Below are 24,815 nucleotides of genomic sequence, written 5' to 3' on the forward strand. Positions count from 1 at the left end.
GAAAGGAGGGAGGGGAAAGCGAGGACACACCCGCCCGCCCGCGCACCGTTGCCTTTGGCCGGTGCACACCGTGAGGATGCAGCAGACAACATGAGGTGATCCCACACTGGAGATATATTTTGATATGAAAAGCGTTTTTTTTTATTTCAAGAGAGGAGAGCTGATTGTCTCTGGATCTATGCGGAGATGACTGCAGGTATGTCTATACAGTACAGCCTATGTACTATATACACATCGAGGCGGCTTAATATTACATTTCATCTTTTAATTTAATGCATGTCTGCCTAAAAATAATAGCGTTTGTGTCACTCTCCACCCACTCATCACCGAGCAACGATGCAGTAAAGCGAACATTTCTTCCCTTAGCTGCTGTTTCCTTCTGCTGTTCAATTATTTAAGTGTGTTTTTCAATATTTCAGCAACATAAGCAGCATCCTTTAAAAGCTAACATGCACACCCCCACATTAAAAAAGTGATTACCATAAAACCTGTAGTGTTTGTTGTTAACCTACAATAAGCAGCTGGATACCTTTTGTATGTATGTGTGTATGTGTGTGTATGTGTGTGTGTGTTTGACTGCAGTGATGTTGTCAGCAGGATGCTGCATGCCGGCTGCATTGTCGTGTTCATGCATGGCTTCACCGCAAGAAAAAAAAAAAACAGACAGGTGCTGTTGGTTTTTGATTTCATATGTGTCCACTGCAGCAGATCAGGCATCCTAATGTAAAGAGCTGTTATGCTGACTTTGCCTGCATTGAAGCAATTGGCATGCAAGACAGCTTCCCCCCCTTGCATATTAATTAGACTCCAGTAAGTTTGCATGAGGTGATTCCTGTTATTATTTTTTTTGCCGAAATCAAGAAAGTATCAAGTGTCGTTTGTTTTAAGTTTACATGACCTAGTTGTGCATCTGTCCTTACATGCAGTCCCACCCTAAGAGGACACCCTGCTGATCCAGCTGATCCTCCGCAGTTCCCTGCAAGGACCCAGACGACCTGAAAGGTGCAGCCTCCGCCTTCCCCTCAGCCCCACAGAATGACTGTTGCCACGGGCGACCCCTCCGATGAAGCGGCTGCGCATCCGGGCCACCCGCTGGACTATGACCCGGAAGCAGACCACGAATGTTGCGAAAGAGTTGTCATCAACATTTCCGGGTTGCGCTTTGAGACCCAGCTCAAAACCCTTTCGCAGTTCCCAGAGACGCTGCTTGGAGACCCCAAAAAGAGAATGCGGTATTTTGACCCGCTGAGGAATGAGTACTTTTTTGACAGGAACAGACCCAGCTTTGATGCCATATTGTATTACTACCAGTCAGGTGGACGGTTAAGAAGGCCGGTTAACGTCACGCTTGATATCTTCTCAGAGGAGATACGCTTCTACGAGTTGGGCGAGGAGGCAATTGAGATGTTCCGAGAGGATGAAGGCTTCATCAAAGAGGAGGAGCGCCCTCTTCCTGACAATGAATTTCAGAGACAGGTTTGGCTGCTTTTCGAGTACCCGGAAAGCTCGGGACCGGCCAGGATTATTGCCATCATCTCAGTTATGGTCATTCTCATATCCATCGTCAGTTTCTGCCTGGAGACGCTCCCCATTTTCCGTAATGAGGAAGATGAGATGCACAAGTCCCATGCGGAGATCTTTTCACCAGAGACCAACACTACCATCATTAGATACACGTCCACCTACTTTACCGACCCTTTCTTTATCCTGGAGACGCTCTGCATCATCTGGTTCTCCTTTGAGTTCCTAGTGCGCTTCTTCGCCTGCCCCAGCAAAGCGGGCTTCTTCGGGAACTTAATGAACATCATTGACATTGTCGCCATCATCCCATACTTCATCACGCTCGGCACGGAGCTAGCCGATAGTCCTGACGACGGGCAAGCAGGACAGCAAGCTATGTCTTTAGCCATTCTCAGGGTTATCCGATTGGTGCGGGTATTCCGAATTTTCAAGCTCTCTCGTCACTCTAAGGGGCTTCAGATCTTGGGCCAAACCCTCAAAGCTAGCATGAGAGAACTGGGACTGCTTATCTTCTTCCTCTTCATCGGCGTCATTCTCTTCTCCAGCGCCGTCTACTTCGCCGAGGCTGATGAACCTCAGTCTCAGTTCGAGAGCATCCCGGATGCCTTCTGGTGGGCCGTGGTGTCCATGACTACTGTCGGTTACGGCGACATGGTGCCAACAACCATCGGCGGTAAGATTGTGGGTTCCTTGTGTGCCATCGCTGGTGTGCTGACCATCGCTTTGCCGGTGCCCGTTATTGTGTCCAACTTCAACTACTTCTACCACCGCGAGACCGAAGGCGAGGAGCAGGCGCAGTACCTGCAAGTGAACGCGCCCAAAGCTGACTCGGCGGAGGAGCTGAAGAAGAGTCGCAGCGGCTCCACCATCAGCAAGTCGGACTACATGGAGATCCAGGAGGCTGTCAATAACAGCAACGAGGACTTTCGCGAGGAGAACCTCAAGACCGCCAACTGCACACTGGCCAATACAAATTACGTCAACATCACCAAGATGCTCACAGATGTGTAGTCCGCCGCCGCCGGGACCTCGTCACATGTGCTGGAAAACTCAAAAAGGCAATAGAATTCTGAATTATAAGCTCCTGCCGCGCTTTAGTCCTGCCCTTAAACCTGTCAAACAGAGCCAGATTTTGCATTTGCATGTTCTTTTTTCTACGTGGCTCTTAAAAAAAAAAAAAAAAGTCACGCTGATGAAGCCAATAATAGTGCACAAAAAAAGGGAGACATAAAAAAAAAAAGCTTTTTCAAATAAACACTTTAGACGCTTGATCCCTCACATCCCAAGCTGCTATAGGCACAATAAAAAACTGTCTTATGCACCATCATTTAAAAAAAAAAACTAAAAAACAAAACGTAGTCATGCGGTGGGTCTGTTGGAGTGGTGAGGTGCTCCGCAATAGTCTTCACGAAGGATGAATGACAGCCATCAGTGCTACTATGCTGGTGGTTCGACACCTTTATCTTTCGCACGCGCTAACATCAGTATCTGATGAGTGACTGAGAATGGCCTTGACGTCTCACTTTGCTTTTAACGTGCGTGTGTTACCATGCAAAATCCCATTCACCTGAATTGGTCTTATACCACAGAGCTTTGAGGACAACTTGAATGTTTCTTCTCTGGTTTTTTTGTTTTGCTTTCGCGTTTAGTATTTAGACCCACGTAACAGATGAATAGGGGCCTATTAGTCAGTAGGTGCATGATATATATATTTTTTTTATTAAATTTTCACTTATTTTCCCCACTGTTGTTTTGGCACACTGCCCTCTACTGGCTGCCATATAGTGTGTTAAACATCAACAATCTTAAGATGGGCATACACTGTACGAGTTATAAATAAGGTCCTGTCCACACAGGAACGCTCCTGTTCACTTCTGGTCATGTGACGGGACCACAACACGTTTGTCTGTGCGACCACGACAAAACAGCATTATCGGATTTTGCCAGCCTGGAAACCATTAAAAAAAAAAAAAGTTTCAGGGCACCCAGATGAAAGGCTGAAATTAGGGCTGCAGGTATCGAATATTTTAGTAATCGAGTATTGCACTGATTTTTTTCAGTTGGGGAAGACATATTTTTGCTTGGTTGAAGAGCAATAATAATAATAATGGTTTAATTAATAATCGATTTAATTATTTAGATGTGGTTTATTTCTGAAATGGACATTGTGCATAGTGTAACTAGTGGTTACTTACTAGTGGTTACTTTTAGGGCTATACAGTGTATATATATATATATATATATATATATATATATATATATATATATATATATATACATACATATATATGTATATATATATATGTATATACACTAATTGTTTAAGATTAAGTTTAAATGAAATGGTATATCATTGTAAGCGGTACAAAATACAACAATATAGCAGCTTAAAATACGATAGGTGGTATCTATCCGTCAGCCGTCAGTCATACTGTCAGCAACCGCGACAGCGAAGTGCAGCCTTACAAAGGATACATATATTTTATTTTTATTGCCTTGCATTAGCCTCTTCAATCTTCGCTTTCTTCTTTGTCCTCGTATGGATAACGTACGCCCATTGGTGACATATTCCTCAATGTAGAAAAAGTAGTTTTTTGTAATCGAAGTATTCAAATAATTTGAATAATATTTGCAGCCCTAGCCAAAACAATAAAATACTTGAAGATTTTCCGCCTTAGAAACTTCCCATGTGGACAGACCCTGATGCTGGAATTTATTCGGTTGTAAGGTTCTTATTGAACGCCATTCTGGGAACTTTGTTGTGTGTTTTAATACGAATGTGCTTTGTTTGGCCCTGCCAAAAAGTCATGGTACTGAACTGGTAGAAGAGTCCCACACTATCCACGTATGAGCTCGGGTGCTCAAACGCTTACATCAACTGTCAACTTTGCACCTTTGTCCAGTTGTTCAATGTGGGACGGTACAGTGTATGCCCACCTTTAGGGGAATTTCACACATATGGTCCTCCATGACACTAGAAGCCTTTGCCAGGTTGCCGTAAGCACATTGCTGTCACAGCTTGTGACGCTTAACAATTTAGGAACGCAATTTGTGGTGCTCATCATGGGTGAAATAGAAACTTTTTACGAGTGGATATAAAGACACTTAAGCATGACCTCAAGTTCATCCCTAGAAGCATGAATTAGAAGCTTTACACTAAGACATAAAAAAAAAGATTCAAGCTGATTATATTATATTATACTATAGCTAGAAAATATGGCATATGATATAAAATACACTTTCACCACCAGAGACTTTCTAGCAGTGTTGAAGAAACCCATCGCCATGTTTGTATTCTTTTTTGTGACAAAGCTAATCTTAACAAGTGAGCTCTGCTTCCAGAGTGCCAAAGAGACACTTTCACTCTCACACTCCTACTAGCCATTTCCCAGCATACCTCGGGGCGATATTTAATACCACAGAGATTTGGGTGGCGTTTAATTAACAGGAAAAAAAAAAAAAAAAGAGTTTGGCTCGTCGTTTAAAGATTGGCTTTGGGAGTAAATAAGGTTCTGATTGCAGGGTGGTGTCCAAGCATTGGCTCAGCACTGCCAAGGTAGCAGCCAGGCACATCCATCCATTCATTCGTCCATCCATCAGCATCAGTGTAGCCGACCTTGGCTATCCTCCACCTGAGCCCCCCCCCCCCCCCCCCCCCCCCCCCCACCTCACAGTCTCGGTTGGACTCTCTGATATATGACAGCGAGCCAGACAGTCTGTTTGTAGCATGTTTTTATGTTTCAATGAACTGGCTGTCTATTTTTATGCCTTCCCAATCCTGCTCACCGCGCTCTTCAACATGCAACAACACGTGTCATGCCACCGCTGCCAATGTGTGCTCGCCCACGTTCGCACTCACGTGGCGTGAAGGAGGAAAGACGAATAAGAAGAATAGATAGGAATACATTTTTCTTTTTTCCTTGAATATGGAAAATAGAACCTGACGGATCAGTTTAAAAATATTTTGAAATGGATCTAAAAGCACTGATCCGAGCTGAATAACAAAATGGGAGTGTGTGTAAGTGCATAAGCAATGCATTCATGGGAAAGTTCATACAAAAAAAAATCACTCCTCCAAAATGATGCACAATATCTTTGGATGTATCGACAATATTAAACAATATATGTAATTTTCTTACCATTGGAAGAATCTATACCAGTGCATAAAAAATATGGCCCAACCCTAACGACAAGCTTGACTAAAACAAGTACATTTTGCTGTGAAATTCTTTATTTTAGCGCAAAAAAAAGTATTTTTTTAATGATATCCTGCTAGGCTGCACGGTGGTCTAGTGGTTAGCGCACAGACCTCACAGCTTTGAGACCAGGGTTCAATTCCACCCTCTGCCACCTCTGTGTGGAGTTTGCATGTTCTCCCCGTGCATGTGTGGGTTTTCTCCGGGTACTCCGGTTTCCTCCCACATTCCAAAAACATGCTAGGTTAATTGACGACTCCAAATTGTCCATAGGTATGAATGTGAGTGTGAATGGTTGTTTGTCTATATGTGCCCTGTGATTGGCTGGCGACCAGTCCAGGGTGTACTCCGCCTCTCTCACCCAAAGACAGCTGGGATAGGCAATGAATGAATGAAAGGATATCCTGCTAAATTCTCATCTGATTGAGCTAAATGTCTTTGCCGTGATTATTTATCCCTCATTTATCATCTTATCATTCATCATTTAAAAGGGTTGAGGAAAAAAAAGTTGTCTACTGAGTGTGTGCAAGTGACACAACCATAAAAATGGCTACTGCTCCACAAACATGCACTAAATACAGTAAATGTTTCTCTAAAAATGCTTTAATTTGTCACAATTGCACAGATAACCTTCTAAAAAAAAAATTTGTGCTTTAATTAATAAAGCACCGAAACTTAAATTGTTATTTTTTTATATGAAATCCTAAAATTTTCTCATTTGGGTGAGAAAGGAGGAATATTGAGAAATGTTCTTGCTGTGTTTCTTTAAAATGGGATGAAAAAAATGTCACAAGGGTCGTATGTGAACGTGTTCTAATGGAATATTGTGTGAAAAACCTTATACAACCGTGCCAGGCCAACATGCTGCACTAAAAACAGTACATTTTGCCATGAAAATGCTTTCATTTGTCACAATTGCAAAGATAATATTGAAAGGATGTTTTCTATTTTTTTTTTTTTGATGAAATCCAACTAAATTGTTGTATAAGTGATACATGCCCTCGCTTTGTTTACACGTCATTCATGCTGCGTATCTTTTAGATGGGATGAAAAAAAACATTCAAAAATATTGTCTATGCATGCAAAAACATTTCTCTGGAAAGATCTTTTGTGGTTTAAAGTAACCGCAAAACACCTCGGCCACATCGCTGTAGCAGGAGTACTCAATGTTGACTGTTTTTCTTCATTTCTGCATATTTTCTATCATTTATCGTTTTTTAAATGAGATCCACAAAATGTCATCCTCCACCAGCATATTCACTCCACAAGCAGGGAGCCTGACGGTGAGGAGGAACGGTGGGAAAATCTATGCATTGCTATATAAGAGACTATTAAAGCGCGGCTTTATACTAATAATGAACCATACTTTACTGGCACAAACGTGATGTGACACTTGCATTTGAAACAAACCTTACTAAACACACAAAAAATGTTGCAATATTCTGCTGTCTGAACGTACATTTAGATTTGTTCAGGGTTTGTTTGACCTGCATGAAAACACACACACATACACACACACACACAAAGTGAAACAAGGTGACCAATATGCAATATGTATGCATGTGTGTGCTCAAGAAAGAATGTCTGATTATGTGACTTTCACTGAAACAATATGTGCAGTTGTTCATCCCCCCCTTCTCATATTTCATATAGAGGACTGGAAGCTTCCATCAGTGGATAATGGCTTTTTCTTTCTATGAAATGAAAATTTGTGAGATCTTCTGTAAATATAAGACACCATGGGAGAGCAAAGAAGCTGTATAATATTCTCTATGTGATGTCTGGATTCAGCAAGTAGTATTAACTGCACTTTACAAGACCAAAAGGACAAACTATGGACAAGGAAGCGGTTTGAGTACGGAAAAAAAAAAAAAAATGCATTTAGGGTGCGTTCACATGTGATATGTTTGGTTTGGTTAAAAGTGACCCTTGCTAGAGGTGGGTCTCAGTACTCTGGTGCAGTTCCGTTCACTTGAAGTCAAATGTAAACAAAAAAAAATCACAAATTCAAATCAAATTTTCAAGTCATTTTGTCACAAAAAATGTCCAATCAGCTCTTTACTTCGTACATATGTTCTTTGTTCCCATGGCAAAGATACCAGTGTGAGAGTGAAGCGAACCGCACCATAGTACACACCGAATACCGTACTTTTTCCGTGTGAACGCAGCCATAGCCCTGCCTAAATGATTATAACGCCGACATAGACGATACCAGTAACAATGAAGCCAATAATAATTCAAATGAAATGTGTGTTTTCTTGTTCACTGTCCATGCATGTACTTTGCACTGAAGCTTTTTCTTACACACACATACACACACATACACACATACACCCCCACCTCCCCGATTGATTTGAAGGCTACTTTTAGCCCGAGCACACCAAACGTGCTGCATCGATCAAAGGCCTCTTTGCTGCTATTCTCAGTGCCTTCTGCATCTTTGTAGCCGTGGGGGGAGGAGGAGGGGGAGGGGGGGGCGAAGGACATTTTCAAACGCCTCCTGGTGTCTTCAGCATCTTTCTCCCGTTCGCCTTAAAGTGCACTGTAGCCTGCAGTGTGAAAGAGAGAGGCTGTCTATTTTTAGCCTTTTTGTTGGAGAAATAGAGAGAGGAAGAGGAGGAGGAGTAATCAGAGGGAAGCGATGCAAAAATACATCAAAGAAAAAATCAAGCGTTTAACTTGCTATGTTGATGAAAAAGTGGACATATTGATAGTCGTCGCTGTGACCATTTAGTCGTGAAGTATACATAAAAATATGGCCATTTTATATGCAAATTGGACTGTTTTCAAGCAGCGTGAACTCCATGCTACACCATCAAGTCTATAACATACATATTTCACATTGATTGATTTGAATACATTTAGCGCTAATTACTGCAACACAAAATTTGTTTGGTAAGCTGACTGACCTTTGACCTACATACACAAGTGAAGCCAATCATGAGGAAGAGTATTTAAGGTGGCCTATTGCAAGTTCTCTGAAGAACAATTGCCAAATGACCTGAAAACAAAGATTGTTCAACATCATGGTTTAGGGGAAGGATACAGAAGCTAGGTCCTAGATTTCATTTGTCAGGTTCCACTATTTGGCAGGATAGTGAGGAAATGGAAAACCACAGGCACAGTTCTAGTTAAAGCCCGCAGTGGGAGGTCAAGAAAAATCTCAGATAAGCAAAGGATGATGAAAGTCAAACTAAACCCACAGACCAGCTCCAAAGACCTACAACATGATCTTAGTGCATATGGTGTGCATCGTTCAACTATTTAGCTATTCTGCGTATATGACACAAACAGAGTCGCTTGAGGTATGTTTAAGTACATTTGGACAAGCGAGCTTCATTTTGGAATAAGGTGCTGTGGACTGATCAAACTAAAATGTAATTATTTTGGGATTAAAAGGGACCCGCGGTCTAGTGGTTAGCGCGCAGACCTCACAGCTAGGAGACCAGGGTTCAATTCCACCCTCGGCCATCTCTGTGTGGAGTGTGCATGTTCTCTCCTTGCATGCATGGGTTTTCTCCGGGTACTCCGGTTTCCTCCCACATTCCAAAAACATGCTAGGTTAATTGGCGACTCCAAATTGTCCATAGGTATGAATGTGAGTGTGAATGGTTGTTTGTCTATATGTGCCCTGTGATTGGCTGGCGACCAGTCCAGGGTGTACCCCGCCTCTCGCCCCAAGACAGCTGGGATAGGCTCCAGCACCCCCGCGACCCTCGCTGTAGAAAATGAATGAATGAATGAATGAATCAGTAACTCCAACCAGTCATCAACTCGGCTTGTTTACGTTTACCATATATACCAGTATGTCATTTTCTTATCATTAGAAGAATATATACCGTAATGTAAAAAAATATCCACCCAAGTATGCATAACATTTCCGACTGCCCCAGTTATGTGCACACTTGTCACAAAATAGCACAAAATATCATCCCTCGCTTTGTCCAATGTACGGTACTGTACTTGTGTTTACAGCGATGTATTTTTCCATGCAGAATCCTGCTTGCGTCATTAAGCAGAGGTGCAGCTGTTGTCTCCTATCTGCAGTCAGCTCCACTTTTAAACACAGACACAAGCTCGCCGGCGGCCCCCTGGGGGTACCCCTCAGCGACCCATGACTCCATCTTTACTGTGTAAGTCAGTCTACCGTCTTGGACGGTGGCGGGAACACAGCGAGGCTGCAGGTGGCTTCTGCCAGTTGTAGCCATTTCACACAGATATGCTTATTATGACGCCTGGCAATGAGGGGGCTTGTTATTAATCCAACTGGGCTAACCAGTCGAGGGAGAACATTTTCATTACTAATCCATAAGCTCATTAAGTCCTGTCACAATAACAGGAATGTGAAACCTTTACCGCCATCTAGGCGTGGTGATGTGAACATGAAAACATGGAGGTATGTTTTGCTTATCAATATTATACCTCCTAATATATTCAATGTACATAACATTATTTCTCTTTTAACAGATTGCAATCCAAAAGAGCAAAACCGTGCATGGGTGAGTTTTCACATTTGTTAATTACATTTTTACACAGCCATAATTCGTCGTGATAATGGATAATGAAATAGGACGAAACTTAGCATGCATCCAATATGGACCACTAATGCTAATAGTAGCCACTAGGGGGAATAATATCTGGGGATTCAATACATTTATTTCTGTTTTATGTTCAAAAACGTCCTTTCTCAGCATTCGCAGACAATCTATCATCTCTTATGTTAACGGGTCAGTTTTGACCCATGTATTAAATCAGCTATAAAATACACTAAAAATAATAAGTTACCATCAAATTTGCTTATCATGTCTTGGTTACTTTCTTAGGCTTCCTTGTTGATGAAAATGTTGGTTTTAATACTTTTGGTGTGGGCATGGAGGCCTTTTTATGTCACTATACCCCTCGATTTCAATTTCCAAAAATGGTCAAATGAACCTCAAAAGAATCATATTAATAAATTGAAGGTTCTTTTGTTACCTGGCTATTACTGAGAGCTATAGAACATATCTCTTAAATCAATTAGTTTGATTTTTTTTTCTCATTTTAGTATTTAGTATCACTATAGAAACATCTATGGTGTTCGGGTAAATTTTGACCCATATATATTAATGTCAAGAAAAAGTAGAAAAAGTTATTGTTTTCAGCAAAAGAACTTTAGTATAAACTGAAATCGAAAAGCAGAACAGGTCCAGATCTTGGTTCACTGTACTTCTTGCCATTCTTTCCATGATCCAAATTGTAAATGTGAAATCAGCCAATCAAATGAGTGAATTCACCTCACATGTCTGGACCTTGTTTTTCTGCTGGTATACTGGAAAAGCGGTCAAAATGAGAATCCCCTGAAGCTTACATGATGAGAAGAGGAGCTGGTTGTCATTGTGTTGGCTTATTGTACACTTATGATTTCAGTTGTGGCTGAAAATATTGCTTTATAGTCATATTATTATAACCGGGTCGAAACCAACCCTCACAATACAGTGGTCATAATTTCAACCAGACCGTTTTAAAATGTAGTAAAAAATATTTTTTTGGTTTTATTTTGTTGAAATTGATTTTCCTGACAAAGTCAAAAAGCCTTAATGCAATAAACAAATGTTATGTGATTATTTTTATGTATTAAAATGTAAAACGGGTCGACCCTAACACAAGAGGAGGGTTAATATCCTGGGACTGTTTTTAGTGTTGTAGTCCCTGATAAGTTTCTCTTTTTTATGTTAAAAGTGACCTATTTTCCACTTTTCTGACCTATTAATGTAGTTAGAATGTTGTATTCTCATGTTAAACGATTTCAGAAAATGAGGTTTGCGTATTTGGGATGGCTCAAAATGCTTGGTTTCAGAGGGCGGGGCAAAATTGTTCCTTTGTGATGTCACAGAGGGGCAGGCTTCATTATGACCATGGCTGTAGGCACGATACACTCTCTGCCCTCCCCCAAGCTCTGCTTCTCTGTTTACAAGGCAAGCTCAGACAGACGTTATTGGAGCAAAAAATATGAAAAAATATTTTCATCTGTCAACAGCATTTTTTTCATCAAATATCTGTCAAACCAGCCCGCTCTTGCCGTGAAAGTTGCATTAATGTCAGACATGCTGTGCATCCCGGAGGTGGAGAGAAGAACAGAGCATGGTCGTCCCAAACTGAAATAGGCTGTAGCTCTACTTAAAGCCTCATTTAGGTCCAAATATGCAAAATGCATATTCTGGCAATTTTGCAACTGGTCTTAAGATTTTTATCATGGCTGTCGTCTATAGTCTTTGAACTTTATGCTCAGAACCAGCATTTTTCCGAATAGCAGCTATATCAGAAAATTTGCAGAAATTCAAAAAGTGTCCAGTCAGATTGCTGAAATTTCATCATAATTTTTCCATGTTCACACTTGCATGTTAACCTGCGGATTGTTATGCTTTACTGTGATGCTTTAACCAGCGTTGGCCCTCAGGTTTTCGGAGGCAATGTCAATTTGTAGCTTTAAAGGATTAGAACAAAAAAAAAAAAAAACAAGCTGCACTTTGCCTAATCCCATTCCCAGAAAGCAGAGTTCACGCAGAGGATCAATACATGCTATCCAGTGTCAGTTCCCTGACAGTGACACACAGGACAAGTTAAGGTCAACCAAGCATGGATCCTGTATTCTCCCAGAGGACAGTGAACCTGTCATAGCACAGCTGATGGATAGATGCCGCAGAGCTCATAATCACACACAGACAAGCAGAGACATAATAGGAAAAAAGAATAAACACTTTGAGAAATCCTCTCTGATGGATTGGATGAACTCACTATAGGGTGAAAAAAATAACAAATTATAAGGGATGGATGAGCTTGACGAGCGGGTGTCGACATGGCGTTGGTGGAGCACACAGCGGCCTTGTGACCCCTGTATGAACACACCGCGAGGACAACTTTAATCTGGGTGATGACCATCCCATGTCATCTAAGGCGACAACATATGGAACCCAAATGAAGAAGGTTCATGTTGGAGGTGAGAGGACAAGGAAGGGGACCTGTCAATGAGTGGACGACTACAAGAAGACGAGGAGGAGTTAATTTTTCTATGAGGTCACCTTCTATGCTGCATTTAAAAGGCTTTTAATGGTCGTTTATTTAATGACTTGTTTTAGGACGTCTTATAGTAACTTTAATACTTGTTACAGGTTGTGAAATTTCCCATTAACTTATCCATCCGTCCATACATCTTCTATGCCACTTGGAGGGCAGGGATATGCTGGGGCCAATCCCAAGCTGACTTTGGGTAAGACATTGGAATTAATTTTTGGAATGTGAGAGGAAAAGCCACGCACGCACGGGGAGAACATGCAAACTTCATCAAAATTGCAAACTCAATGTAATTTCATTTATCTTTTAAAACACATTAAAATACATAGAAATTAATCATTATATTACATTAAATATATTTTATTACAATACTTTAATTATGAACTAGAAATCCCACAGTTTTTTAATGTTTAATGTGACCTGCGATTTGTCCTACTTTTTTGACGGTCATTGAACGCACCGACAACCGTTCTCCGATATACAGAGGGCTGTAAGATGTATTTCGGTGTATTTTACCCTTTTTTCTTTCACCTCATATTTGCTCCCAAATGCTGACATTATGTGGGAATGCATAAAGGTAAGATTTTATGACTTTGAGTGGCAATGTGCATAACTGTAGTAGTTCGATGCTAAATCGCTAATGCTAGCAAAACACTGGACTTTAGCCCGTCAATAGCAGCAGTAACTCCCATTTTAGCTGGCAGTTCAATGCAAAAGTCAGCAAAGAGAGATGTAAAAATGTGAAAAATAGTTAGTTTGGACACTCTTATACCATGGTAGCACTGTATATGACAATAAAAAACAACAATACCTGCACTGCTCCAGTCTCTGGCAGGCCATGTAATCCGTAATAAGTCAAACACACCGACAGAAGATACAAATAACTTTGGTCTTGCTACAGGAGCTATCTACCAGCTAACTTTACCAATTTAAATATACTATTTTCTTTCTTCTAGCTACAGAGTTACCGTGCTTCTACTGTAAACTACTGTTAACACATCATTAACTTGTTAACTTCGACAGCCCTAATAATTAATCATGAGTTAAAGAATTTGGACCTTTCGCCGATATGGAGTGAAATCCTGTTTGTGTTTCTCAGTAAATTGGGTGTATTGTGCCAAAACGTGACTCTTTAGAGACTTAAAGCGTCTGTTGCCATCTGCCAATATTTCTTTTGCCTCAGAGGATGTCACAGCCATTGAAGGTGTCACGTTCAGACATGGTCGTGAAGGGAATCGACCCCAGGATGCAGAGATGAGGACCCAATTGCAGGTAAAAATGTATTTATTGCCGATGCTATACAGCAGCACAACTCACTAGCATGTCCAACATAAAAACGACAAGGAGCATGCACCTGAACTAAATAGGTATCACAGAAAATGGGAAACAGGTGAGGGAGATAATGGAAAGCAACGGAAAACAGAACAGAGCAACACAGGAAGTGAATACAAAATAAGGGCGTGAACCAGGAACAGAGGAAAAGAGGAAAACTAAGAGCTGTCACGAGGGGGTGAAGCCCAATCGTGACAGAAGGCTAGCTCCTTCACCAGCGCAGAAGACGTACGACCAAGAAATGAAATAATATCACCAAAATACTTTTTCTACTTTTCTCACATAGAATTATTGGGTACCTTCAGTGACTCCTGAAGATGATGATGACGATGTTGGCACCATGAGGAGGAAGCTTGGCTCATTCAGGATTCAACACGGTAAGCAATGTTCTTTCATTCACTGTTAGGATTGTTATTGGACCAAAAGTCATCCTTTATTGGGCAAAGAATATTCATTACTAATGATAATAGGGAAGAATAAAGTGATAATTTATTATTTACTCTTGGGCTGATATTCTTGTTTGAAAGGTACAATTATTCTTTGAGTAGTAGGAGTAGGAATGTATTAATTTGCTAATATTTAATAAAAAAAATCATAAATATTTACTAGTCACTTTGAGTAAGGTCTTCTTGGGTACATACAGAGAAACACAAACAAACTGCTTTATAAGCACAACTTCAGTGTCAAATAAGTTATTGCTCCATGATTGGTCAACGGCTGTGGCCCTTCCCCCCTATTGTGGCCTGGCCTGAAGGGACTTCTTTTAAGATGAGCACTTATCATTTGTTTTGTGATGCTGGCAACAGTCCACACGTTTCAATTAAATGTGTACTATTTAGTCCACACTGTTGTTTATTGTGCATGCGACCGTTTAATCTGCTTAGTGGAGCCGCTGGACAGCGTCTCATCTGTCAACTGGACCACATGTTCTGTCGAAACAAAAGGAAACTGGCACGGAAACGTCCATGAAGAACAAACCTGTTGTGAGTGGCTCAAAATATTAGAAACGCCTCTCAATATGATGCAGTGCACTGTTATACCACCGGTAAAACCCAACATGAAACACATCATAGTATTGAATCGGTGCAGTAGAAGCAAAATCAGTAGGATTCTTCATTGGGTAAAGCATAATAATCCTTGACTACAATCTTTGCATACAAATTTGACAAGTGGAACCGGGAAAACAAACAAGAACTCATTTTGTTTTGACGTCAGCTACCTCCACCTTTTCCCTGATATTGTTCCAAAAGCAACAGTTTTTTTTACTAATCTAAAGAGCAATAATCTCTGATCGCTTTTACTCTTGTTCTCAGCTACCTGAGCCATAATATATCTGATAACTATATTAGTAGGTATTTTGCTTATAAGTCAAACTTGAACTAGGGCTATACTACTGTATATCTGATATACAAAAAACAATGGGTTTCTTACTTAGATCAAGAACAATGATTGGTGATTCAAAACTATGACTGCAAACTATTACAGAGAGAACATGGAGTACAAACAAGTGAACTTTGAACCAGGGCTATAGTACATCTGATATCGTACAAAAATCAAGAGGGTTCTTACTTAAGAACAGGGATAACAAACCAATCTTACTTATACAGAAAATTATGTGAAAATGTGTTTGCCGCCTTCCTGATTCTGTATTCTTTGCATGTTTGTCACACATAAATGTTTCAGCTCATCAGAAAATGTAAGCATTAGTCAACGACAACACAACTGAACACAAAAAAATTCAATAAAACATTGGAAGGGACTAAAAAAATCCAAACCTACATGGCCCTGTGTGAAAAAGTCTTAAGCTTTGGGACTCCAGTCAACCACAGTGAGAGCTATTATCCACAAATGGCAAAAACATAGAACAGTAGTGAACTGTTGCTGGAGTGGCCTGCCAACTAATTTATGATATCATTCATGTTAAAGAGCAGTAATTACTGACATCAAAACTTAAATGATAACATGAAGATTTTTCCTGGGGGAGGTCATGACGGGTTAAAAAAACACTTCATTAGTGCTTGTTTAACTTAGATGTACATGTCTAAAATAGAGTATCAGTCAAAAGTTTAGACCCACCTTGTCATTGAACGGCATGAGAAAGTGTATTTAAACTTTTGCAGTGTGGGCTCGGGTGTTTTACATGCGTGTGTCCTCTTCTCACTCACACGTGCTAATGGCAAACTGCTTTGTCAACACACTGTTAACAAGTAAGGTTCCAGTGTCATCAGGAAGCTGTTGGTGGGGTGTATGATGGATGAACTGTTGCGATGAAGGACGGACAGAGGAGGGGGAGTGCGTCGCTGTCCTGTAAGACACTGCAGAAGCTCAGATTTGAGCTTTTTACCTCCCCCTGTTCTTACTTTTACAGACACAAATCCCTCTATCGATTATTTACACTCTGGCTGTCTCGCCAAAAGTACACATCAAAAGCAGGGTTTGCTACACTTTTTTTTAGCAGTTTAACTTCTTTTTGCCATTTTAGAAACACAATTAACTGCTATAATGTTGCCTCAAACACCATATGTGCAATGTCGCATATCGACAATGTTCAGGCGTGAAGTTTGTCCTTTTGTGACATTGTCCTCTCCTTTGCATGTGTTTGAGCCCCCCCCCATTCGCCCTCCAAGCCAAAAGTTTATCCTCATGGCTGCACATAATGTAATAAGAATTCCCAGAGAGGCAACCGCCTAATATGCACAACCAGCCATCGACTGTCAAGTCTTAAAGACGAGCTTTTTTGGATGACCTTGACGTGCACCGTGGACTGCAGTCTGTGGTGCTGTTCACTCTGCAGTGCTTTCCTGAGCAGGGGCACCGGCTCACAGCTGCATGCAGTACAACCACAGAGAAGGACAGCAGAGCAGGTTGCAGGTAACCTAATAATAGTGTATTGTATCTTTTACTGTCAAATTGGATGTCCTTCTCACAAAAGGTCAAACTTGGAAAACAAAAAGTTATCCCCAAATGTAACTCTTTCGAGTCTTTTAATCCAACAAACCTCAATAGCAGAACATGAGCAGCAAATATTTGTAGGCAATGCAAATTTTGATTCCTTTTTTATGACTATTGTCAAAGATATAGCAAAGATAAAATGTGTTTTAGTTTTTTTTCATTTGTACATTTCATTAAGGAAAGCTGTATTGTGGCAAATATTTAATACTAATCATTTCTGAATGTTCCTAAATAGGTTTTTCCACTCGCAAACATTTAGAATTTAAAGCCAGTGTCATAATTTTACTTTGAGCTGACGCTCTAATCATAAAAATATGTTTGTGTTAATGTGAGAGGTCTCACTCACTCACATTTGGTATATGCTGTGACCTAATATGCTAATAATAAAGAAAAATAGTAATAGAACAATATTATATATATAACTGTATGTTATTATTTATTTAAATAATGGCCCATATTTCCAAAATTGATATCCATAAAATTTGATGTAGTGGCACATTGTTGTTGCGGATTGAATCTTTTAACCCAATATTCGATACATTGATAGTACAGTTAATTGTTTATTATATATATCGACAATATATATGTTTATATTAAATTAAATTAAATTAAGCAGGTAAACTTATCTAATTTGGAGTACAATCTTTAAACTCTCTGCCTTCTCTACTTCCATCTCTCCCTTCGTTTAACATAACAAATGTCAGTAAACAGCTGAACAAGGCTTTGAGTTGCTTGTATACGTTTTGAGTTGCTACTTTACTTTTATTTTTTATCAAAATGGGTCGGGCCTCATGCGGCACAATGTTTTCAGCAGCACTAATGTTGTGATTAATTTAGCACTAAACGTCAGTGGATTTCACAAACACCGTTATTACCTGTCAGTCTGATGCTGCGGGTCAGCGGGAACTATAGGTGGCAGCTGGTCAGCAGTCAGCACCGCATAAGGAGGGGCGAGGCTTGTGAGTGCCTCCAAGCACCAAGCAGATCGGGGGAAAATGTCCCTTAAGAACTCAAAAAATGTCCCATCGGAAATAAAAAAAAAAACATATTTGTGGTAAATTGATGACAAATCTCCTTTGGGTGGGGTCTTTGTGTGGAGTTTGCATATTCTATTCTGTCTGTGCGTGGGTTTTCTCAAGGTACTCTGCTTTTTCACACATTCGAAAACTATGCATGTTAGGTCAATTGATGACTCTAAATCAACCATACAGTATGTATGTGTATGTGAAAGGTTGTTTATACGTATATGCCCTGTGATTGGCTGGTGACCAGTCCAGAGTATAATCTGCCTCCCCCCTGCCTGAATACACAGTAATAGCAATGGGGCTGTTTCTTTAACCAATCAGGTTTTATATTTGCCTCGGTGACGGCAGCATTTTTCTATCCTCTGATTGGTTGATCTGAGCAAAATTGTACCACAAGCCATGGTATGGTGATCGAAGAGAAGACATTTACATCTTTGGTGAGTATATGTATTTTATTTTAAAGTCTATATTTTTGTAATGGTTATAGAACAATATAGAATGGCTCAGTACAGTTTTCACATACATTTGTCTGTTCTACAACGAGAACTTTACACAGCTACCTCTTACCCAAACCTGAACCTGGACTGGTTTCTGTCCAGTCTTGTGCAAAACCGAATTTCAAGACAAATTGAAGGAAGTTTGGTGAGCATGCTCAGTAGTGCGGTGAAAGCTCAGTTAATGTTTTACCTTTTACATTTATAAAATATAGCATGCATTTAAGAGACTTAGTTTGCTAAGTGGCTTAGCATTGGTACAGTGGGAATGATGCTAGCGCTAAACACTGAGAAACCATGGTTTGAAACCTAATTTTTACTATGTTTTATGATAACTGTGTCCATCTGCCGTGAAAAAGATCCAACCATTTTATTATTGTCTTATTCTTGTATGTGAGGACAGATGTTTAGCAACCTTGACAGAAAGTCAGGGTCAGTTTTTAATTCATAAACATGTTTTTGGACCAAAATAAAAATCAATATACCTTTTTAAAAAAGAGTGCTTGTTATCAGGCGTGAAAAGGCTGGTCAGACAGATGTTTACTGCTGCAGATGCTCTGTCAGGTGCTGTTGGTTTGCTGTCGAGGGGGGGGACACAATGCAGTCTTATCCCCAAGGTGACGCTGGATTGAATGATCCCATGCGTGTTTGCATGCTTACTCTGCAGGAAGGACACAAAAGAAGAAAAGGGGGTAGAGCCTCACCACGTCAGGGTTTAAATCTCCTATCACAGCACTCCCTGTGATAGGACGAGAGGGAGGGGTAGTAGCCAGGTGACCCCTCCCTCTACAAACACCTCTCTCCACAGCATTGCCTGCAAGAGGGTGTGGGTGTGTGTGCACATGTGGCATCTATGCTTTCCTTTCAGGTGTTAAATTACCCAATGGGAGCTTTTATAGTGACATTCTTGATTGGGAGTTCAGGGGAGTCAGGGGGGGAGATGAGCGGAGGTAGAAAGTAGTAGAGGGCACTTCTGACCAGCCGGGTGAGACATGGGTGAGTGCTCATTTGTTTTTTTTTCCAACTCTTAAGTGTGTGTTTTAGCTTTGAGGCTGCAAGTTGCCGAGGATGATGATGTCATTTGTCTCAATGTCAGCTCAGTGAGGTAAAGCGAAGACAATTCTTACTGTAAAATATATATATATATATATTTGACATTTTTAAAATTGCTCTTCACTCATTGTGTCGGTTTGACCTTGTCAATGTGCTGCAATGCTAAAACTAGAGGGAAGAGAACCTTTGGGGTGAAAGGGACAAGGTGCTTGCAAGTCGGAAAACAGACGTCAGCATTTGGACCCATTGTAGAACCACAGTTATAGAGTCGGACATAGACATGCAGCAATGCAGAGAAGATTGGCTTTGCACTGGCCGCTTCATTAGGTACACCTGCAAGAGCCGTATCGCAAATGTTGCTTTTGAAATGATAATGCTCTTATTAAATCGACAAACCTGTTTATTTATTATTGCAGTTGTCAGTGATGTACGACTGCACTGCAGCGTGATGAACACTGGTTCTATTGCATATTATGGTCACCTTATTTTAGCTATTTTAGCACCCCAATAATAAATTATAATACAAAACTAAACCAAACTGGTGTTAATAAATTAAAAATGATAATTTAAAGTAATAGTTGTCACATTCACAGTAGCACACAATATGGTCACCTTATTTTAGCTATTTTAGCACCGCAATAATAAATTATAATTTAAAACTAAACCAAACTGGTGTTAATAAATTAAAAATGATAATTTAAAGTAATAGTTGTCACATTCACAGTAGCACACAATATGGTCACCTTATTTTAGCTATTTTAGCACCGCAATAATAAATTATAATTCAAAACTAAACCAAACTGGTGTTAATAAATAGAAAAATGATAATTTAAAGTAATAGTTGTCACATTCACAGTAACACACACTTCTTCCCTATACAGTAATTACAGCTCAACAGGGGAATATAATACATACAGTTGTTATATTAGTTTAAGTGCAGAAATTTATGATAAATATGTGCAAATATTGTTACAATAGCCAGGGGTCTCTAATAATGTGACCTATGCAGTAATAGTGTAACACCTGATCAACACACACACAAATGCCAGCACACTATCCATGTTCAGTATAAGCAGCTTTCCAGCCAAACTTGCCGAGCTTTCACTTACGTCATGGACTCAAAGCGAGGAACAGTCCGGTATCAGATGGCAAGTGGTGTGCTGATGCTAACAAAAACACTCAAAAAAGCGACTAACGCAGCATGCTACTTTGCTCTTCAGATTACGCAGAGCACTGAAGCTGCCTGGATGCCAGCTGGCAGGACACAGGTTCGGACAGGTACCCTGTTCTCCCACATCCTGCACTCCGGCTGTGCTGACAGACAACGACGGTGATGGAGGTTCCTCTTGTTAATTTCGAGAATGTGGACGATGTTGGTATCAATCTGGGGGACCCCAGTGACTCCGGATACCCAACGTCACTAACATCAGAAGCCCCGGAGCACGACCTTTCAGCCCGCCGCCTGGCATCTCCTCGTTTGTCACCGCGCAGGGGCCGCAGAGGGTACCCCCACGGTCAAGAAGGGCTGTCCCCATCCACACCACCGACCTCCAAAGCCACCTCCAGCAGCTGCAGTTTGATTTCCAATCTGAAGCTTCTGGTGAGTGGCGAGTCGGCGTCCGACAGCGTCTTCAGCAGGATGCCCAAGGACTGCTACGACAACGAGGACTTCTTTGAGAAGAACTGCATGGAGGACAAAGACGAGAAAGTGGTCATCAACGTTTCAGGCCTTATGTTCGAAACCCAGCTGAGCACGCTCAGTAGGTTCCCAGATACACTGCTGGGTGATCCCACAAAGAGGATAAGCCACTTCGACCCAATGAGGAACGAGTATTTCTTTGATCGCAACCGCCCATCTTTCGATGGCATTCTGTACTTCTACCAGTCAGGCGGCAGGATCCGCCGCCCAGCCAATGTTCCCTTGGATGTTTTCGCAAGTGAAATCGTCTTCTACGAGCTAGGCGATGAAGCCATGGAGCAGTTTCGAGAAGATGAAGGCTTCATCAAAGAGCCTGATGTTCTTCTGCCCACCAATGAACTCCAAAGACAATTCTGGCTCCTGTTTGAGTACCCGGAGAGCTCCAGTGCTGCCAAGTCTGTCGCTTTGGTCTCTGTCTTTGTCATTGTCATCTCCATCTTCATCTTCTGTCTGGAGACCCTTCCAGAGTTCAGGGAAGACAGCGACTTTTCCCCAGGAATAGACCAAATCATCAATGGGACCCTTGAAGGTTCTAGCGCTCATCCCAACACGAAGAACATCCTGGCCTACTTGACAGACCCTTTTTTCATCGTGGAAACTATCTGCATCATCTGGTTCTGCTTTGAAGCAGGCGTCCGTTTTGTGGTGTGCCCCAGCAAGAGCGACTTCTTCAACAATATCATGAACATCATCGACATTGTCTCCATCATCCCTTACTTTGTCACCCTGGGAACGGAGCTGGCCACCACCCCCGATGATGACACAAACTCCAGTCAGAACATGTCCCTGGCCATCCTGAGAATCATCCGCTTGGTGAGAGTCTTCCGCATCTTCAAGCTTTCCCGACACTCCAAAGGGCTTCAGATTCTGGGACAGACCCTCAAAGCTAGCATGCGCGAACTGGGGCTTCTTATCTTCTTCCTCTTCATTGGCGTCATCCTCTTCTCCAGTGCCATCTTCTTCGCCGAGGTGGACGAGCCCCAAACACAGTTTGTCAGCATCCCCGATGGCTTCTGGTGGGCGGTTGTCACCATGACCACCGTGGGCTACGGGGACATGTGCCCCATCACCATGGGCGGTAAGATGGTGGGCACTCTATGCGCCATCGCCGGCGTGCTGACCATCGCATTGCCAGTTCCCGTCATCGTATCCAACTTCAACTACTTCTACCATCGTGAAACAGAGCAGGAGGAGAAACAGATGATTGATGCGGCAACAGAAGCAGCGCAGAAGTCGTCGCTAGCCAACAAATATGGCGGAAGCTCGTCATCACTGAACAAAAGCAACGGGACTTGGCAGAACGAGAAGAACGGTTTTCAGTAATGAACATTTTATACTGCTGCAGCGTCTGATTGACATGTATTAAGTATTAAGGGGCACTGAGTAGCTCTTATGTACATGATCAAATCTTATTTATTACATTTCTTTCATATGAAGTATTTATATACATAAATCAAAGTTTTAACCCCAAAATATGGCACAAGACTTTTTAGTTTGGTTACTTCAAGTTGTTTTTTGTTTTTTTTAATATATTTTTTACCAATACCTTTTTCCTCATCACCATCTTGCACGACATCACAGCATGTTTATCATGAACAATACTCATCATACAAAAGCACTTTAAGAACCATTGCATCCTTCATATATGGTTCAACAAAGTGTCCATAATATTAGAAACGGCATGCTGCAGTACTCCTGTACACCACTACAATTGCATTATTGATATCAGCATTCTATTATTGAATGTAAATATTCAATATAATTTGAATATTATTGAATATATTTTGAAAAAGCACCTATAATGGGCTAAAAATTTACTTGTGTTTAAAGTCTGATTTCTTTACAATTTTTTTATCTTTGTAAATGTCACCTTTTCACCTAATGTCGGGTCCTCAAGTCACAAATTTGACCTGCCTATCCTTGTGGTGACCTCCGTCTAGCTGTGAAAGAACAAAAAAAACATTACTTCCACATGAGGCGCCACTTTGTCATTTTGAGCGAAATCTACAACAAGAAGAGGCGTTCAAGGGTGTTACAAAGTGTCCGTGTGTGTGTGTGTGTTTGTGAGGCACTGTGGAGCATTGTCTTATCAGAACATCTTTAATTGCGGACACAGTGTTAAAAGAAAAAAAATGGATGATGAATACTTGACACATTGTAGATATAATGCACAATATAGAGCAAATGCTAACATGCATGCAGTAAACACAATCTGATGGAGCTGTAGCGTACGCAGTAGAAACATTTACTATATAGAATGTGAAAGTACAATTTAAAGAGCTTGTTAAAGCGTTGCACTAGATCTCCACATATCTCTCAAGCACTTTGATTGTAACATAAACAGTAAAGCACATCAGCGTCCTCAATGTGATATTATGTGAGTGGGAAAAAAAACACAAGCCTTTCCACCCTCTAAATTTCAACATGCCTGCATTTACCTTTTATTAATATTGCATGGCATGCATGCCAAACTAGGTTCAACTATTAAAATTAAGCTCACAAAACATAATGTAGATTCATCTATATGATAATAGGAAAAGGCCATTATTTGAAATTGTTGTAGGCGAGCATGCCTCATTTTAATCAAGTGATGCATGGACTTTATACAATATAGCAAAGGCCAGGGGCAACGATGTCTTTGTAATAAACGTACAATATGCAATAATGTTAATACATGAGCGAAGGAAACCCTGGTTGACCCCCCCTCACACAGCAATAACTATAATATTTAATGAATATGAAAGGCAATAAGATGTAAAGGCTACATCATTTAGTGATATAATGGCTACTCAGCACTTTATGTTATGAACTAGCACTTGTGATTATTGTGTGTGTGTGTGTGTGTGTGTCAACACACTGTAAGCACAGTCATAATGAATGAATGATGTTTTATTTAGTCTGTAAGGAGTGCCTTTCATTAAACATGTATGCTAAAACTGTGAGGAGTCTCCCCCTGATCACTTATCACGCTTTGCAAATGACATGCATGGGAACAAATGTCATGTCGGATTTGGGTAATTATAGGATTACCGGTATAATACTTTAACCAGTTTTTGCTCATTGGAAATATTGGAAATAGAAATAGTCTGTTGCAGAGTCAAACTGTGGCCATCATAAGACATTTATTAACCGTTCAGGCGATGTTTTAACATTAGTCCCATATTAATAAAAAAAATATATACAGTGGATCCCCGCATATTCACGATTCGGCATTCAAAATTGCACAAATTGCTGCAAATTGATGTATTTTTGGTCCAAATAAAATGTTTATAGGCTGTTTTTTTATACAGAAAACACATCTCAGTCACCCTAAGTCGGTAATACTTTTAATATTATAATAATAATAATACATTTTAATAATAATACATTTGTGATAAAATAGGTATCTACATCATACATGTACTAGTGTTTATATTTTTTTTTTACAATTTTTACATGTTTATGTCTTTCTGCTTTACTGATAATGTTTTTTCATCAACCCTTAGAGAGAACG

General features: G+C 40.6%; 2 protein-coding genes across 2 annotated transcripts; both read left to right on the forward strand.

Moving 5' to 3' along the window:
• Nucleotides 1-2,772, forward strand: LOC131106420 (potassium voltage-gated channel subfamily A member 2). The gene is made up of 2 exons (XM_058055477.1): nucleotides 1-196; nucleotides 927-2,772. The coding sequence occupies exon 2, from the start codon at nucleotides 1,036-1,038 to the stop codon at nucleotides 2,530-2,532; it is 1,497 nt and encodes a 498-aa protein (XP_057911460.1). The 5' UTR covers nucleotides 1-196; nucleotides 927-1,035; the 3' UTR covers nucleotides 2,533-2,772.
• Nucleotides 2,773-13,211: 10,439 nt separating this feature from the next.
• LOC131105972 (potassium voltage-gated channel subfamily A member 10) lies at nucleotides 13,212-24,291 on the forward strand. Its single transcript, XM_058054565.1, has 4 exons — nucleotides 13,212-13,344; nucleotides 13,951-14,039; nucleotides 14,386-14,476; nucleotides 20,844-24,291. The coding sequence occupies exon 4, from the start codon at nucleotides 20,957-20,959 to the stop codon at nucleotides 22,643-22,645; it is 1,689 nt and encodes a 562-aa protein (XP_057910548.1). The 5' UTR covers nucleotides 13,212-13,344; nucleotides 13,951-14,039; nucleotides 14,386-14,476; nucleotides 20,844-20,956; the 3' UTR covers nucleotides 22,646-24,291.
• The last annotated feature ends 524 nt before the right edge of the window (nucleotides 24,292-24,815 follow it).

The sequence above is a fragment of the Doryrhamphus excisus genome, chromosome 18 (genome assembly GCF_030265055.1).
Source record: "Doryrhamphus excisus isolate RoL2022-K1 chromosome 18, RoL_Dexc_1.0, whole genome shotgun sequence".
NCBI lineage: Eukaryota > Metazoa > Chordata > Actinopteri > Syngnathiformes > Syngnathidae > Doryrhamphus > Doryrhamphus excisus.

Bases quoted from the DNA above. Each gene is read 5' to 3' on its own strand.
- LOC131106420 (XM_058055477.1), top strand. From the start codon at position 1,036: ATGACTGTTGCCACGGGCGACCCCTCCGATGAAGCGGCTGCGCATCCG.
- LOC131105972 (XM_058054565.1), top strand. From the start codon at position 20,957: ATGGAGGTTCCTCTTGTTAATTTCGAGAATGTGGACGATGTTGGTATC.